Source organism: Rousettus aegyptiacus, unplaced genomic scaffold (genome assembly GCF_014176215.1).
Source record: "Rousettus aegyptiacus isolate mRouAeg1 unplaced genomic scaffold, mRouAeg1.p scaffold_m13_p_9, whole genome shotgun sequence".
NCBI classification, from domain to species: Eukaryota; Metazoa; Chordata; class Mammalia; order Chiroptera; family Pteropodidae; genus Rousettus; species Rousettus aegyptiacus.
The window spans coordinates 14,379,725-14,399,136 of NW_023416312.1; the positions used below are offsets into that span (position 1 = coordinate 14,379,725).

General features: G+C 34.9%; 1 protein-coding gene across 5 annotated transcripts in view; it reads left to right on the plus strand.

The window, feature by feature from the left end:
- IL1RAPL1 (interleukin 1 receptor accessory protein like 1) overlaps window positions 1-19,412 on the plus strand; it is a 1,213,847-nt gene that overhangs the window by 59,871 nt on the left and 1,134,564 nt on the right. The window contains exons 1-2 of one of the 5 annotated variants that reach the window (XM_036226767.1): window positions 4,912-5,200; window positions 7,608-7,747. The exons of 2 other annotated variants lie outside the window; for them this stretch is intronic. In XM_036226767.1, the coding sequence (XP_036082660.1) occupies window positions 7,664-7,747 (84 nt within the window). In that variant the 5' untranslated portion in view covers window positions 4,912-5,200; window positions 7,608-7,663. Of the gene's footprint in view, window positions 1-4,911; window positions 5,201-6,915; window positions 7,748-19,412 lie in introns of those variants that run through there. 2 more of the 5 variants (XM_016159488.2, XM_036226766.1) reach the window with 2 other exon arrangements.

A 19,412-nucleotide genomic window follows, 5' to 3' on the forward strand; every position in this document is an offset into this window, starting at 1 on the left:
GTAGATGTTCAATAAATATTTGTTAAATAAATGGATAATATGGAATGTTTAATATAAGTATATTCGAATCTATGTAACTACTAAAAGTAGAAGTTAACTATTAGTGGTTCATAGTTCAGGATTTCGACACTTAATTTTTCTTCATTGTAACAAAGATACACATTGAAATTTCACTTTTGTCATTTTTTTCCCAGGGTGTCTGACTCTAGTGAAAGTAAGATTAAGTGACCTTGGGCCACATTATTTCTTCCCTAAATTATTCTAGAAACTCTTCAGCAAATAGAATGATAATGGGGAAGAAGAAGTGAAACTGAGGGTAAGGGATAGAAACTCCCAATATAAAGGACTTAACTGTCGCCAAAATGAGGTTCAAAGAGAATATGATTAAAGAAGTATTAAGTAAATGGACATGTCTATATTCAATATCCAAATCGCAAGGACTTTTTTCTTTAATAAAATAGTCAAGTGCTTATAAATATTGGTTGTCTGACCCTAAAAGGCATAAAAAGGCTGAGAATTCTGGCTTGATGGATAAGGACAGCTGGAAATTTGAAATCTATAATTTTGATTTGTATCCAAATGCTACACCTCTAATCTTGTCCTTGTTTGTGGCAGAACTTTGTGCACAAAAGTAACAGTAGAAGAAACATCTAAGAGAGTTAAGACATTTGAGTTTAGGGTCCTGAGTCAACTTGAACTAGAAAACAAAGGTTGGTATTCATCAACATTTTCTTGTGGGTGAGAGGCTGACTGGAGATTTTAGAATTTCTGGCCCTCTGGGGAAGGGAACTGATGAATAGAGTTTTGGGAAGTAAAACTTATCGACTTCCTTTATACAAGGCCAAAATATTTTTGTCTAAGTTTTTCTTATAGTCAACAACATTGTGTTTTAATTTACCCATTTTAGGTCTATCTTTTTCCAGACTCTGTTAGCTCCTTGGATGATAAAAATGTTGTTTTGTATTTTCATATGTCCAGCACTGAACAAAGTACCTGACACTTAATAGATGCACCAGAAACATTCGTTGAATGAAGTCCTATGTCTCCCAAATTTGTCTTACCTTCCTCACTTAGTTTTAAGCATATTTCCTTAACGTCTTGTATTTGGTTTTATAAAGATAATTAAGGCATTACCAAAGAATTTAACCGTTTAGTAACAAGAGAAGGAAAAAATGTGGGTAGACAAAAACAGAGACACAGACAACAGCTTAGTGGCTACCAGAGGTATAGTGGGGAGGGAAGATGCAGAAAAGGGTTAAGGTGGTCAAATATATGGTGACAGAAGGAGATGTGACTTGAGTGGTGAATATACAACATACAGATGATGCATTATAGAACTGTACTCTTGAAACCTATATTATTTTATTAACCAATGTTATCCCAATAAATTTAATTTTTTTTTTATAAAAAGCAAAAAAAATGTGGTAGAAAAGAATGAAGGGAATAATCATTCTATGTTAGGTCATAACAATCAGGGATGCTTGGTAAAAATACAGATTCCTGGGCCCCAGAGATGGTGCTCAGGAGGAATATTTATTTTTGAGGACAGTTCTCTGGATTTTAGAAGATAGAGATGGGGATGAAGGGAACTATTCCTACCTGCATTGTTTTAACTTGTGTTTTTCACATTCATATGAGTGAAAACCACTGTACAACACCTCACCTGTGAAATCTCTCTGATTCCAAAGCAGAGCGAGGATGGGTGTGTGTGTGTGGGGGGGGGGAGGTGAGGTTTATGGGGTTGCAATTAAGTTTAATTAATCTAGTTTTTCTATTTTCTCATGTCATGCCCAAGATAAATAATAAATCTCTAGTGAATTCAGATACTTTTGATTTAAAAAAAAAAATCTTTTGGCGTTTTGGTTTTATAATGGATTTAAGGACTATTTGCTGTTTTCCCTCCCTATTCTTCTAAAAAATTAGTCATTAAATAATAGGTATTTTAGATAAGAATTAAGAATATAGATATTTATTCCTGAAGATAGTAAGATTTTCCCTTAAACTAGAAAGACTGAGTTTTATATTGGATGAAACAAAGGGTGAAATAAGATATGAAATATTAATATAGAATTCTCAAATTCAAATCGACTTATTATAAATTTGTTATTTTAGAAATGACAGGACATTGAATAACTAAAGGTATGTATGTTTGAGAACACAGTTATACAGAAAAATAGAAAATTCTAGAACTATGTACTTTGAGAATAAAGAGATTAAGAAGGGATTATTTCATATCTGCACAGTTCTTGGGAAATAGAGATGATGAACAATCCTAACTATTTCAGCAAATATCAACTGCCAGGAGACAGCACTACTTCATATCAAAAAACAGTAACAAAAAAATATATAGATTCATCACACTGGGAACAGATAACATAGAAAAAGTCAGCAAGGCCAGCAAAAGAAGAAAGTATTACAAGTATAATTTAAAAATAGTTTTGGCAAGAAGAGGTTGGGGAGAAAGCAGAGTAGGCTATAATAATATTTATAACTCAAAGATGAGCCAGACCTAAATGTACACCTTGAACTCTTTCCATCCTAAAATGTTCTATATTACCAAAAAAAGTGCTATGATTTATACTCAGCTCGAAGTCTAGACTGGTTTAGGTCTCCTGTGTTTAAATTGCTTCTTTCTTACAGGAAAACCAGTCATCTAGATCTTAAGTCAAATATGAAATTGATATATAAAATAAAATTTAATTGAGGAAGGCATATATTTTTTAAAACAACATTAAATATACTAGCATTTCTTTGACAAAGTCTAGCTAATTACATAGAGCACCATCTACACGTCCAAGATTAATATGCAACTGATGCATGAAAATGAAATTCAGTTGAGAGTAACTATTGTGTCATTCAAAAGAAAACAGAAAATTAGCATTTCCGTAACAAAGTCTAGCTAATCATATAAAAGTTCATATACTTGTGCATCAACAAGGAAATGCTGATGGATTTATTAATTGAGGTCAAATTTGATTCTAAATATTTTTACATAGTGGAGATTTGTTATATTAAGTAATCTTGAAATTAAATGGATCACTGAGGAAGCTTAGTAATATATTTTATGCCAAATTAATCACAACGAAATCTTTTAAATAGCCTAGATTTTTATAATTATAATATTCTGTGTCTATATGTAAAAATACTGGTACTTTTTATAAGTGGTACTGAATCTAGGAGGTGGGATATAAAACAATTATTTCTACCATGAAAATATAATAATAAATGTTAATAGGCAAAAAAAGTTCATAATAACAAAGAAAAACCAATTCACATGTGATACCCATTGGACATATTAGAATAAAGCATTCTGATGATCAAAGAATATCCTCTATTCTGTAATGTTATCTTTAATACCTGTGCGCTTCTGAGTTTTATGAATGACGCGCCTGACCTTATCTGCAAATTCAATTCATGGTATAGCCAAATTGTGCAGCATGTACTCAAAGAAAAGGGACAAGAACCATAAATTAGTTTTCCTGCTTGGAAATGGGAGAAATACTTCAAGGCAAGAGAGTGAAGGACTTATAAGCAGGAGAGATATTCAATATAATTGCCAACTTGTAAGGCTTGATATCACCTTTCAGGACAGCTCAGTAGGAGGGTGGGGGATCCCCTTTTACACTCTACCAGATGTTAACCCTTGAGATGCTAGATGATGGCAGGATCTGGGGGAGGTGTCTTGGGTGTGGCCCACATGGCCTGGGTCTAGGGAAGCTGTTATTTACCAACTAATTTCGAAAAAGTTTAATTATCTAAGAACTGTGACAGCTGTATCAGTCCAAAGGTTAGGCCTCTGAACTTTTCCCCAGAGGTCACAGACAGTGAACCTCAGGAAGGTTTCAAGCAAGAGACTGATTTGAGCTTTTTATTTCTGAACGAACCTTCTGACAGCAAAGCTGGATGATTGATTGCATGGTTTTGAGAAATGATACATGGGATACATTTCAAAACCTTAAAAAAGAATTCGAGTAGTGGCTAGGGGAGAAAAGTGAAGAAATGGATGTGATGACCATTTGGGTGATATCTGGAATTGGGGTAGGTGTGAGTTTGACTCCCAGGATTCTAGCTTGGGCCACATTGGAGGATAGTACCATTACCTGGGAAAGGAAGAAAGGTGAAGTAGTGTCCATTGTTTGTTTATCTGGTTGTTGGTTGATTGATTGGCTTTATTTAATAAATTTTCTGGAAAAAAAAGTCATGTTTATAAGCTGCAAGCATAAGTGTTAATACATTAATTTAAACACATAGCATTTCTGCTCTCTGTCTTAGATACCCCCAAATCACAAGGAAACGGAAGGAAATGAGGAGGTGAGAAGCATTTGATGAACAGCTACTATGCTCTTTTATCTAACTTGAGAATTTTATACTGTGTGAGGGGTAATAGTGTTGCCATTTTGCAGATGAGAAATCCTGACTTAGTGGTGTCACAATTTGAACCCAGTTCTGCCTATATCCAAGGTCATGGTTTTTTCACTGCATGAAAAAATGCCTCCAAAATGGGAAGAAGAAAAAAGAATGGAAGGAAAGGAAGGGGAAGAGAAGGAAAAATGTATCCAGAGTTACTAGAAAGAAGCAAATTCCAATGAAAGGGTCTGAACAGAGATGCTTATCTGTGAGATGTTCTTACCCTTATCTAGACAAGTTCACAATCCTTTGCAAAGGAAGCAGTGTATAACACCAAACCAATGCTCCCCAGACTTCTGCTTTAGAGTAGTGCATCTCATTGCAGGGTGCTGGGAGGCTTCACACTCTTTCCCATCTGTAGGGCAATCGAGGTTAGGCCATCAGAAACTTTCATTGAGGGGAGAGGTAGATAAAGGTGAAGGGGGTCAAATATATGGTGATGGAAGGAGATTTGACTTTGAGTGGTGAACACACAAAGCAATACAGATATGATATCTTATTGAATTATACACTTGAAACCTACATAGTTTTATTAACCAGTGTTACTTCAATAAATTTAATAAAAAAGAAACTTTCATAGAAACGTGATTGAGTAATGCTATGTTTGTTGAATCTAGCAATTTAAAAACAGGCTAATATTTTATATATATTTTTGTTTCCTTTTTCAAGTAATCGGTATTATATCTTATAAAAGAATTTATCTGTGATGCATTGGGAACAAAGGAGCAAAAACTGGCCCTTCACCACAGATAATTTGAGAAGCAGTGGTTTTTAGAACATCAAAAGGAAAAAGGTGAGAACCTGATAGGTGTTTTTGTGCTCTTGGTGTACAGACTTTTTCTTATAAATGTGATGGCTTAGTGAACTGTCTTCACATAGCCATCTATTGAATTTATATACAAATAAAATCAAATGATTTGCGTCATTTGAAGCTGCACAATAGATGAACCTGTTTTTTTGTAATTTAACAAAAAATCCAATTTCTATAACATATTATAAGAAGCATTATCAATTTGTTTTCTCCTCAAAAGACTATAGCTATTAAACTCCTTAATTACTTCATTTTCACTCTCAGTGTAACATTAGCAGTTTAGCACTTCAAGTATAAAAATGATTAATGAGCCTGAGAATTCATTCGCATACATATCACTTTGCAGCCTGACATAACCCTGGAGCCTGTTCTCTGTTCTAACCATAGACATACTTCCCTAGCAAATATCTTATTGCATATTAAATGCATAATCATTGCAAAGTATGCATAATTATAGTCATTTTCCTGTTTCTTCTACACCAATAGAAAAGGCAACAAATCAAATGTGTTCAAATGTAACTTTTTAAACAAAAGTATAAATCCATACAGAACACCTTGATTTTTGCATTGCAACTATCCCTCGAATTCAATTGTGATTTGAGCTGAACTGTCATCCATCTAAAAACTTATCTTTTAAAATTTTTGAACATGAAAGAAAACATTTTCAATTTCTATATTTATATCTATGTGAGTACTGTGAGTTGGGAAAATATGAGTAAAGACTGTATTGTGGATTCAGAGAATAAGATTTTATTTGAAGTGACTGTCAAAAATATCTGCAGGGGGCTATTTCTGTCTAGCCATCCTTGGCTTGCATTAGTGACATGTGGTTACATGTCTCTTTTAGCTCTACTGAATTTCCTTTTTGATCTCCCCCAAGGTGATTCCATATTGCTGATTTTGTCCAGTCAGTTGTTCCTGATGCTTAATCTTTTAAGTATTAACAATGATACTATTTGTTTTTGCCTTTCCTTGCATTTTCTGCCCTTTTCTGTGGAGTTCTTACAAGACCGTATACTGTCCCCGACTCAAACTCTCTTCTCCCCACATGCTTGTCATATGTAAGTTGTGTTCTGTTCTAATTCAATACCGAATCAGGACAATTAAATGAACTTATACTAAGAACTCAAAGAATTGCACTTTTCAGATTTGCTTGCTGCCTTGACACAAGGTTGTAGCTACCAGAAGGTGGGCCAGGTAACTCCCAGGGACCTCCTGTATACAGGGGAAGGAAGAGCAGAACTGCAGGTCACTTGTTAGACTCTAAATCAGGTCTTCAGATGGTTTCATTTATGCAGGTAAAGCTATAAGGCACAAATATGTACCTATTTCCATTTGCTTTTTAGACATATTTAATTTGAGGATAAAGTTTCTGTTGGAGTCACTCAATTAGACACAGTTAAACATTTATCAAAATAAGTTTTAAGAATAGGTACATTACCTCACTGCCCAAGTCAGTTCTCTAAATACAGTCTTGTGTCTGGGCATAACTGACTGACAATCAGACAACTGGGATTGCAAGGCAGTGGGGCAACCAAGATACCGAGATGCTGTTCCCAAGCAAGATTTTTTGGTTATGATAGCTATACTTTTTAACAAGACCCTTACTTGATAAATAGAATTGCCAGATAAAATACAGGACGCTCAGATTAAAAAACACAACAACAACAACAAAAAACCCAAAAAACAAAAAACCGAAAACAAACAAAAAACAAAAAAACAAGAAATAATTTTTTAGTTTAAGTATGCCCCAAATATTACCGAAAGCATGCTTAGATAAATAAATTTTTCTCCGGTTACCTAAAATACTAATTACACTGGGGGTCCTGTATTGTTATTTACTGAATCTGGCAACTCTATTCATAAATGATACTTTATAAGCAACAGAGATCATTTGAAAATGTGCACTTTCTGAGGTTGGTGACTAATAAGATTATTCCATATCCCCGAATGTCATAGAAGTGAGACGGAATATGAAAAAAGAGACTTAACGACTGATGGAAGCTGCAGAGCACGCATGCGCTCTCCATGCTGGCCCATGCTCACCTGCGCAGGCCCACGCGGGCTCACGCTCCCCTGCACTTTCCTACATTCGCCAGCGCTTTCCCACTCTCGCGAGTACTCACAGGATTAGAGCTTCGGCCAGGCCTATGGTTTTTCTCTGTAGGTCTGGCGTCTTGATGTGAGCCCGAGTTCCTGCTTCACTCTAGGCTTTGGTACCTCAGAAGTCGGAAGGCGGAGTTACACACTAAGAAATGCTTCCTCCATGATGAGTTAGGCTACCCAGTGAAAAAGTTCTGTAAAATTACATCCAAATAGCCTTATCTCTGCCTGTATGGATTTTAAATTTGCTAAGAAGAAACAGTAAACCCAGTTATTTGTGAATTAGGTTGATGGAAAGACTTTAAACAGTCTGCTAATTACAACAGATACGGGGATAAGCTGATGAAGAGCTTTTTTGCATCTTATGAGACTGTCAAAGAGGAAAGAAAATTCGACAAAGAAGAGTTGAATTGGATTTCTAAGAAGGTAATTCATGTATTTCTATCAAAGTACAAAAGAAAGTTTATTGGTGAGTAGTTTTTAAAATATGTTGTTTCACAAACCGAATTTACTGTTCTGTACTTAGGACTATATTAAGGTCAAAAAGAGAAGCAAATTATGAATGGATACACACATATAAAACCTTTCTAATTAGAATTTAAAAAGTTATTTCTTTTGGTCCTGTTGCTTTAAGTTTGTTTTAAAAAGGCACTCAGTTGAAAAATCAACTGTTCTGAATTAAAACTTTCTATCAAGCAGGTGATACTGATTTTTCTGCCACCTAGCTTTGTTTGCCATATAACTTTAACAAATTGCTAACTGATTTTGGTAAATGTGTTTGTGACTTTCACCAGTCAATATGCCTTTTTAAGAGAAAGTAGATTTAATTCTACCATATTTTGGGGGCTAAATTTTACCAATACTACTTATTTAACAGAGGTTTCCTAAGTGTGCTATCTATTAACAATTTGCATCTTGAATGACACAGTTTTATTATAGTATAAAGGTATTTATTACTTCTAGTGGCATGTTGATCCAACTTCACTTTTAAGCATAATTTTAAATTCACTTAAAAGCATTTCTATTGAAGAAAATGTACCTATTTTCAAGATGGTCATTTTTAAAAAAATTCGAAGCAGGTGAATGGAATCATTCTTGGGCTATGATACATACCGAATTACTTTTTAAAAAATACATTTGGGAAATATACTGTGCCTACTACCCAAGATAGTTATGGTGACTAATTAGCTTCTTACCTAGATTTACAATACGGTTGCCCTGTAAAATAATCTTTGGAAAATAGGTCACAAACTGGGTCTGCTTGAATTTTAAGCATAAATCTCATGTTTCATAGGTTTGTACTGTAACTCTAAAACAAAACTTGTCAAAGAAAAATAATTCAGCATGGACACCTGGGTATCTTTTTAAAACAAACTTAAAGCAACAAGACAACAAGAAATAACTTTTAAAATCCCAATTAGGTTTTATATGTGTGTATTCATTCATATTGCCTCACTTATGTCTTTTGCTTAAGTCCTCATCCACAGCTGTCTGCTTGACTTGGGCCTTGTGCCCTAATCTTAGTAACTGTTCTTTCCTCTTGTTACTGAGAACAAGTCTTTGTTCCCCCCATGCTAGTAACTCTATCCCTTTCTGGTTCTCCCATCCCTCTGGTTCTGAACATCTTTCTAGTGACTGCAGATCTGACCCATCCCCTCCCTGTGATTGATATTCTGACCTGAGCCTTAAGCAGTGGCAGGCTTACAATTTGTATGTAGATGGTGCTTGGGGAGCTGTTTAAATGTGGAGGGAAGAGCAATTTGCCTTGAAGCTGTGTTTGTATTGCAAGCACTCTGTTCTTAAATTGCAGATTTATTTGGAAAGGCTTGAGGGCAGTTACAGAAATTCTTAGAGGTGGGTTCTTTTTGCCATTCCTTGGTAGTAATACTGGATTCCACTGGGTATCCACGATAACTTTTTTGTTATTCAATTTTGTGTTTCCAGCTTTGTATATGAATTGCAATAGCTGTAGTCAATAAGTGTATCTTGGATGATTGACTTAACCTCTGAAATTCCTAGTCTTAGATTCCTCATAGTCATGACCATCCAACTCTTGCAGTACCCTATTTCACCTAGTTGAAGGCCTCTGTTGGCGAATTATTGGCTGTGGAAACTACTTATTACCTATTATAGTATCTCTAGTTACCAAGGCATTGAATATACTGAGGGCTAGGGACGTTATGGTGTATTCAAATTTGTTGTAAAACAGACCTAGAATTGAATTTCTTTTTTACACCAGTGTTCTGGTTACTTCTGTGCCTCTTTTGCATTTTTATAAAATGAGGATAATCATAATATTCATTCTCTCACACAGTGGTTAAGAGGATTAAGTGAGGAAACTTAAGTGCTTGACACATACTTGACAATCAAGAAACACTCATAAAAATTACCCTTGTCTATTATGTTGAACAAAGATGGACTTTGTCCAACACACTTATCTGTGTTGTAGATAAATATAGATATTCAGAATGTTGAGTCATTCTTTCAACAAACTGTTTCTTAAGTACTACTTTATTCCTGGCCTCTGGTAAAGCGATCTGGCTCAGAAATTTATTAGAAACAATAATAGGGAATATGACATGTTAAGAGTTAAGGATGGCTGGTAGAGGAAAGGAGATGGTTGCAGGTAGAGCAATACAACTAAAAATGTAGCCCAGAAGGTTTAAAGATTGGAGAAATAATAACAATGATTTAATTTCAGAGTGGGGCATTAAAAAATGAGCTTGAGGACATTGTTGAGGCTAGAAAAGCCACGATTTTGAGAGACTTGTACTAATATGGACCTGATGGATAAATGTAAAAGATTTCCCAGGACTATGTAGAGAATCTGTCCTTCATTTTCACTATACTTTTAATATGTCACCATTTAACACTTTGATGCTATCCAGTTGAATACTTACAGGCATGACTCCAATCTAGACCAAAAACTCCTTCAAAGTAGGGTGCTCGACCATCTCATTTGCCCAAAACTTGAGTGGTTTCCAGAAAGCAGGACTTTCATTGCTAAAATTGGGAATGTCTCAGGCAAACTGGGACAAATTGATCGCCCTACTCTTAAAAGCAAGAATTAGGTTGTGTCTTAATCTTTATGTATTCCAGAATCTTGTAGTTTCTGGTGCATTGAAGAGTCTGTAGGAGAGGAGAAATAATTTCCCCTAAAGGTTTATTTGGACTCAGTGAGGTTTCACACTATAGCAAAATTGTCTCTAGCACTCAATTATGAAGAAGCATCCTATGTAAAGAAATCAGGAGTTGGAATCAGAATAACTGAATCCATCTCTACCATAAATTGAGTAAGTCACTTAAACTTTCAAAGCTTTATTGCCCTCAATCAAAAGCAAATGTATAATAATAGCTTCCTTACAGTAAACAGCTCCATGTAACTTTTATAAAATAGATTCAATAACATTAATGGATGAGTTACATTCTAATGTAATCACCAGTAATGCAATGATAGTTATATGCTGGTTGAAATCAAATCATTATATCAAGGTGTGATACTGAGAACTAAACAACAGAAGTTAAATTTTTTCATGTGTACACTTAAAAGATAATAATCTATATATCTATATCTGTTGGGGTTCTCGGGTTCCCCAAGATAGAAGTCGAGAGGAAACCCATGAAAAATTTCCAGATGGATTTTATTAAGCTTATTATACTCAAGCACAAGGGTGAAAGCATAGAGGAAAGGAAAGTCCTTGAACTGGCTCCCCGGGGCTGGCTCTGCTTGGCTGCTTTTATAAGCTGGAGACAAAGCAGGCTTGTGGAAAGGGTGACCTTTTTGAAAGTGGCTGGCTTCCTTTACTGGTCACTTTGCCTGGTAATCATGTTCGCACTTGCGACATGGGGCAAGATGATGGCCTGCTCATTATCGCTGTTCCAGAAAGGTCGACAATAGCAGAGAAACCTTGATCACCTGTGAATAGCGGTTTCAACATCTATGGAAATAAACAGTTAGGAGGCAGATAAAATCAAGTACTGCTGTATTTTTGCATGGCGAGTGATGGCATGATGGCATTCCTTCCTCCCCAGGCCCAAGTCCCTATGCTGTCTCATATGGACAGCACACCTCTGGTCAAAATTCCTGGCGAAAGCACTGATTATAATATAATTCAATTCTCCTGAAGTTTAAGTCTTTGGCCTTCTTAAATGCTCACAGTGGGCTCAATTGCTCATGAATGACAACTACCTTTTTTTCTCCTTACATCCCTCAGAAGGGCTCTTTTAAAAACCGGAAATGCATTAACAAATAAGGACAAAGGGACATGCTCAGTTCAATTTATGCCTTGAAATTTTCATGGAAATTTCATCTCAGGGGCCCTACATATTTCCTAACTGCTAAATGGAGTATCCTAGTTATACTTTTGTATCTAAGCCAAACATAAATTATAAAATTCGTTCCAACACACTTTCTGGCCGAAAAGATATAAACATATTTAATAGTAAAAATACTATCGATTGCATTCAGTGCTACGTTTTGTCTTTTGCAATCTTTCTGTTGTTAACAGAGACTGAGTTTGGTAGTCCAGTACTCATGTGTTACTTAACAGCTCTATTAAAATTATTAATTTTCCTTAAATATCTGTAATGTCTATCAAAAAAGCAAAACTGGTGACAAGTCTGGATTTCCCATCCAGTTGAGCAGGAGGGCAATAGGAATCATTCAGAACCACTGTCTGGGCTAAATGTATTAAATAAGAGGGATATCTCCATGAACAAACCATAGAAGCTTAACACATCTGGTCAGCAAAGAAATTTATTTTGGTCAGAGAAATTAAAAACCTCTTTTTCCAATAAGCTTACTCTACCAAAGGTACTAGACCAGAATCTGGGGCTATCTTACAGATCCTTAACATGTCGGCCTTTTTCAAAAGCAGGTTGAAGGAGCATTGGAGCTGCTGATCCGTTTTTTCTGTTTAACCAATTTAATACAAAATATGATTGAAACCAGTAAGTCCGCACTGTTATTTATTTATTTTCCAGTGCTTTCCTAAACGAGTTTTATAGTATTCAGAGCATAGTGTTAAATTGATTCACCTTTCTCAGGATGAAAATTGTAAGCAATTTGATTAGTTTTTCTCTATTTTCATCTTCTGACATGTTCTATTATAACTAAGAAAAATTATGGCCCTTTTTTCTTACTGAAAATAATTTATATTCAGTAGTGTTTTTATTTCTGCACAGAACATAATCTCTAAAGGCTTAAATATCAGCATTTGTAGCTGTATAGGTATTAAGAACAGTTCCAAAGACAAATTACACTTTTGAATGTTCATGATACTAAGTTTATCCCTCAGACCTTATAACTGAACTTTGTAAACCAGACATATTCCCATGTGTTTTCTCTAGTGGAGCAAGGAAAGAATGTTAAAAAAATAAGGATTGGTTTTTATATGACTACTAAACATGAAAAACAAAGGGTATCTTGTTGCCATGAGAGTTCTAACTTTATTGATCGTTCGATTAAAAGCTGTTAAATGAATAAGTGAAAAGATAAAAGCCGAAGGGGACTGAAGATACCTTCCTCTTGAGGAAACATTTCACTCTAGCAAAGGTTTAATTACCACCTACTAGGAGCCATGATGTATACAGAATCTTGGTTACTCTTCCTCTTTCATGTCCTTCATAGTTCAGGTCACCACTGATGCTCACCCCTAGTTTTACCTGCCTTCTGTCCAGTTTTCATTCTGGAACAGGGCTCTGGCACCCTATCTAACTTCTTGACTCTGGGTCATGATCCACATATCTACCCTTCCCCCCCCCCCCCCCACGACATACACACTTTCTAATGGTAGTACAATAGTTACAGCTACCTGCCAGTCTCACCATTCCACTTGAAAGGAGTCCTTTAATTCCACTGTCCTGCTTGGACAGTCTCACTTTAGTCCTTTTGAAAATTATTCATGCTTGTGTGCTTTTTACCTGCTCATTTCCAAGGTACTCTCTTTAAAGGCCACTACTCTGTGTGTGGATAGCACATTCAGTTTTGTATATCTTAGTATAAAAGGGCTTCCTCTGATGACTATCTTATGGGGATAGAGGTAGCTGAGCAATACGTGAGCACTGGGACCCTGATAGGGGAAGAGGTGAGGTGGGATGTGATAAACTGAGTTTTTAATGCCAATTAGGGCATGATCCCTACTTGTTGACCATCGTCTTCCTTGCACTTAGGAGTGTCTTTGACCTTGTAGATCTGCAGTGTTGAATACGTGAATGAGTGAATATACCTGTTTCATAAATTGTCTAAGACTGACACTGACTGTAAGGAAGAATATTATTTATTTCACTGGCCTACTAACTTCAATTTTAAACTGTAAAAGCTCTGGGTATGGTCACAGTTTTTAAAATTTGTGACAAATCTGCATCTTTAGCTGGGTCTGTATAATCTAATAAGAAACTTCATTTTCAGAGACATAATAGAGAAGCACAGGTTTTCTTTCAGTCTATTGAAGGTGCATACTATTAGAATAACACTGAACCAAACCATTATCCTTTGAATTTCATTTTGAAATCACATAATATAGTTGTTTTTCTTTTAAAAAATAATTACTTAAAAATTGTATTTACTCCTAAAAGTAAGTAGATTTAATAAGCGTACTTAGCTTAACACTTGAGTCACATGGTATTTTTCTAGTCACATATTTTCTTCTTTTCTACTGGCTGTATTTGCTTCATTATTTTGGGTGTCAATAAGATTAAAAAAGAAACATTTAAATGTCTCCTTTTTTTGGTCAAGATACTTTTGTGTCATGAAAAAAAAATCTCTCTCTTTCTCCCTCCCCCCACACTTCCCACCTTCCACATTTACTCTAAGAAATGGTATAAATAGTCTGTTTCCTGTCAGGTGTAGAGGTAGACTCTGGGTATAGGGAGGAAAACAACTATCATGATTCTTTTGTTTATTATTGACTTTGTGCCAACAAAAGATTTTGAGGGAGGAATATTTTATATATCAATGGTTTTTATGATCTCAGTTTAAACAGGTACAGTGGCCATTTATCCTAGATTTGTTTTAACTGGCCTGATTTTCAAATAGTCTGAATTATCTACCTACATTTCAAGCTATGTGTCCTAATTTTGCCTTGGGAAAATAATGGTCCTGTTGGAGATATTTTTATTTTGGAAAAAATAATCACTTCAGAATTTTACTTGTCTTGTGTTAAAGTAAATTTATTTTTTAATAGCTTGAAAAGCATTCAAAACTCAAGCCTTTTTAAAATTGGAGGATATACAAGTATGTGGTATGCATGATTTATTAAAAATTTGACTTTTAGAGCAAAATTAACTCAATGAACTTGAAAATGTCCAGCTCTCTCTCTTTTTTACATTATGCATACACATTTTATACATTTAAATTCCTGCATCAGTGTGCCTGGTAAAGGGATTCAGAACAGGCCTCCCCAAGATGTGCTACTTTGCCATGTAGCTTATTTTGAGCTAAAGGCAATCAACACTCTGTGGGCTCATGGGAAATTTTTAACTCTCCCTTAAAGAATTCAAATTGGGGGCATTGCACATAATAAGAATATTACCAGAGGTAACTTTATGATTGATAGGGCAGGGCAAATTTCTAATTACTGAACATCTACTCTTCTTATCATCCTGAAAATGACCTTCCTTCCTTCTGAAGCCTCAGGCATCTTACCTCATCCTTAGCTAAAATGTCATATATACTTCACTTTACTTTTCTCTCTCTGAACCTCTTATGTATATGGGGTTCCCATATGTACATATGTGATGAAATTTGGTTATTTTCTCTTGTTAATCTGTCCCATGTTAATTTATTAGGCCAGCTGAAAGAACCTATAAGAGTAAAGCAAAATTTTCTTCTGGCAATATGGGTTTAAATAAGGTAAGAAACAAATATTTCCTCATTTAATGTTAATGCACAAAACATTTAAAAAAAAGTCTGGTTATATACAGGGAAAGTCATAAGTAATGATTGAAAGTGATGAGAAGATGGACATATTTTTTTGAACTAGATATAAATAGAATATGGTTGAAATTGCTTGACATCCAACCATAATATATGCCATCATTTGGTAAAGATAATTCTTGACCTACAATAGCAGTAGTGAGCAATTGTCTTCTTGGTGTTTCTTCTTCTTACACTTTCGGGCTTTAAATGTTTAAAATGGATCACCCCATTTCTCCTTTATGTAGCCTATACTGACTATTTATTGCAGTTAATCTTTCCAAATTTCATAATAATGTTCAAAAGTACATTTCAAGATATCTTCAAAGTATCTTTTTTAACTCTCACTGCTTCTCTAACATGTCATGTAATGGTTGCTTGAGCATGTCAGCCATTCTTTGTGTGTTTGCCAAGCCCCAGTGTGTTGGTGTTAACAAGCATTGCTGTTAGGCTGAGAGACAAGCTATATTATAAGACCTATTTGCTGCTTATATTGTCCCACTGTTTTAACCAAAGCCAATACATCTATTTGAGCATCTACGAGATGTCCAGCATTTTACTAAGTACCGTGGAGAATATGGAGTGGGATAAGGGAGTCAGTATCAGATAGGAGGGCAATAAATAGAAGATAAAAAAGGGGACCTGTTGTTGAGGACAACAGCCATATACAAAAATAATTAGAAAGTATATAAAAACAGATACATAGACAATAGGCTTTGATTATGTTGTTTAAACTCTTCATGATGCAGGATATGTATCTGGGCAGCTTCAAGTCCCAAGGCCTTGTGGAAGTTTAATTGGTAACTATATTCCATTCATCTGTTGCATGAGTGTAGCTAACTTTGTGTAACATGCTACTTTTTGAATCATTAATCATCATTTTTAAACACAGTACTTTTGTAGAAAAGATTGATTACAACTCACTTTCATGATTGTTAATGTAAAATTTTGACTGCTGAAATACCTTGATAATGTCCCTGCCATACTTAATATTTTCCCACTATGCTTAATTTTTTATGCACCACATTTTAATTTCATTGTTCCATCCTCTAAATTTAGTCACTAAAATGATTTGAAAGCATCCTTTAATTCTTAAAAAATATCTAAAAATCAGGATTTGACATTAGGAAGAATTCATATCTGCATTCATCTCTATATACATTCCTGGTCTTTTAGAGGATGTCAGCTTCATCACCAATTAAACACCCAGGGAAGGAGAGGGTTTAAAAGTTCACATGGATGTGCTGCACTATGCAAGATCTCTTTATTTTCTGTGTGCATATCAAGAACACTTACTTTATGATTTTGACTTTTCTTGAGGGCTAGTAAAGTTTTTAGAGGATTTTATTAGCATTCTCTAGGTCTGAGAGCTTGGATCTTGACCATGGTTTTTTTTTCTCTTACACATAGTGACAGACTGATATTCCTATACCAATTATATAACTTAGCTTTTCATCATTTTGATGTGCAGAGGTTAAGTGATTTTTCAGAAGGCACACAGCTAATAAATGGTATATTTATTTCTTACAAAGGAAAATTCTTCTCTACAAGAGTTATAAAATCTTATACATCAGAAATAGAGGGGAGTATATTTATAAGTCAACTAATTTTATACTGTATTTGATAATTAAAAAGATATGCTATACATTACATTTTATTCAAAATAGATATATTTTATTGACTTATTAAAAAGTAGTGCAAATGTCATCCTTAATACCAGAATTTAAACCTGTTTACATTGTGTAAGTTTATTCTTAGTCTTTTTTTCTGTGTGTTTGTATGTGATATAAAAGGGGTCATGTGATGTATAAAATTTCGAAACCGTCTTTTCTGCCTCCCTCTTTATGGTATGGTTATCTTTCAGTGTCATTAAATACAGATCTACATCCTGATTAGAATGGCTGCAAAGTAGTCTATCGAATTGATGTGTCTTCATTTACTTAACCAATCTCTTATTGATGAACATTTGGTTTTCACATTTTTTTTCTGGTATCAATACCACTAAGATGTCTATAATGTCTGTGAGAGTGTGTGGTGCTGCATACTTTCACAGATTCAAAGATTATCCTTTCATCTGATTACTTCCTCAGGATAAATTTCTAGAACTTGAATAGCAGTGCCATGTTTTTTTCTTTCTTTTGTTTACTGCTTTCTTATGTTTCTAAATTGGTATTCTGAAGTCTCAGTAGTTTGTAGAGAAAACAAAGATACAGAGAAGGGAAGTTTCATTTTTCTAATAATCTGCCATGCATCAGATACTGTAAATACAGCATTTCATTTGATCTTCATGTTAACCCTGAAAGATTAGTGGTGTTGACCTTAAACAAATAGCCAGATATTTCTCCAGCAAAATGGATTTATTTAGGAACAACAAAGAATTGCAATTTGGGACATGTGGTCTAATGGCAAACCACACATTAGTCCAGAGAATGAAGGAGAGGAACTCCCTTTTAAAAAAAATAAATAAAAGGGAATGTTCAGAGTGGTTATTGTTAACAAAGAGGAAAGGAAATTGGAGGAAATTGGAGGAAATTGGGAGTTTAAAGTATAGTGGCTTTTCATTGGCTGAGTTGTAATAGCCTCATTGGCTGAGTGGTTTCTGGGCAAGGAGAAGATCCTCCTTCCTGCTGGAATAGTAAAGTAGAAAAAAAAATCTTGTTGTTGGAGATAGAAAGTACTTGCTTTCTGTTTGGAGTAATTTAGGATGAGTGGTAGGATGTGAGAGCTCCCAAACAGGCCCTCCCAACCCAGTTTAAATGAGATTTCTGTCCATTAGTCTTCATAATGGAGAGTTTAAGTCACTTGCCAAAGGCTTCATTATAAGTGGCAGAGTCAAAAGGGAATTTGGTTCTGTCTAACCCCAGAATTTTGTTTAAAAATTAAAGTGAAATTCACATAGTATAAAATTAATAATTTAAAAATGTAAAATTTAGTAGCATTTAGAATATTTACAGTGTTATGCAGCCACAACTTTAGTTCCAAAACATTATTACCCACAAAGGAAAACCCGTATGCATTGTCATTCCCCACTTCCCTCCCTCCAGTCTCAGATAACCACTAATCTGCTTTCTGTCTCTATAGATTTACCTACTATAGATTTTATTTAAATCGAATCATATAATATGTGACTTTTTGTGTATGGATTCTTAGCATGTTTTTGAGGTTCATCTATATGTAGCATGTATCTGTGCATCATAACTTCTATGGCTGAATATTCCATTATGTGGACATTTCACATTTTGTTTATCCATTCATCTGTTGATAGACATTTAAGTTTCCACTTTTTGACTATTGTGAATCGTGATGTTATGTACATTCATGTACAAGTGTTCAAACACTCGTTTTCAATTCTTTTGGGTAAAATACCTTGCAGTGGAGTTGCTGGATCATCTTAACGACAGAACTTCTGCAGCCTTCTTTCACCAGGGTATGAGTACTTGTATGGTAATATAATGTTTTTTTTTTTTTTTTACTATTAATAAAAAACAACTTTGTTATTATTTTGAAATATTGAATAATCATCCAGTTTATTATTATTACAAAGTTTGATGTTTAAAAGAATCGAAGTCTTAACACTCTAGGCATCTTATTCCTGGAATTTGAGATTCCTGTTAACATCGTTACAATTTAGGGTTGAAGAAAGCACAAAGAACAAAGATACTTTTTAGTTGCTGGCTAGTGTTCTATATGTTTCAGTTGACCTCTGGTTCAAGGTCAGGTGTGGTGTTGGTGAATGGCTTTATCCAGAAAAACCGTAGCTCCTTATAAATTCCCTGCTTATAATTGGGGATGACAAATTATGAATTTTAAAAATCTTAGTGCTGAAGACAGTCTTTAAAGGAATCATCTTGATGAGGACATTTTTATGTACAATTGCCTAGGAATCTAACTACTCTCTAGGGACCTTGAGTTCATTCATATTGGATTCCTATGTGACTTCTGCCCGGGTGTTTTGAAACCTGGAAAATAAACTCAGGGAAAATTCGAGTAGGCAAGAGAAGTTCCCTACTTGTTGTCAGTGATGGAAAGCAGCTGACATGGCTTGTCAGGGTAAGTGGTCCTTATTATCATTATCCCTCAGCAGTTTCTACCAGACCAGCTAGCATAAAATACAACAGAAAGGAAATAGTTCTTTTAGTCTAAGGTGGGGAGGAAGCACAAAAGACAGGAAAAGAG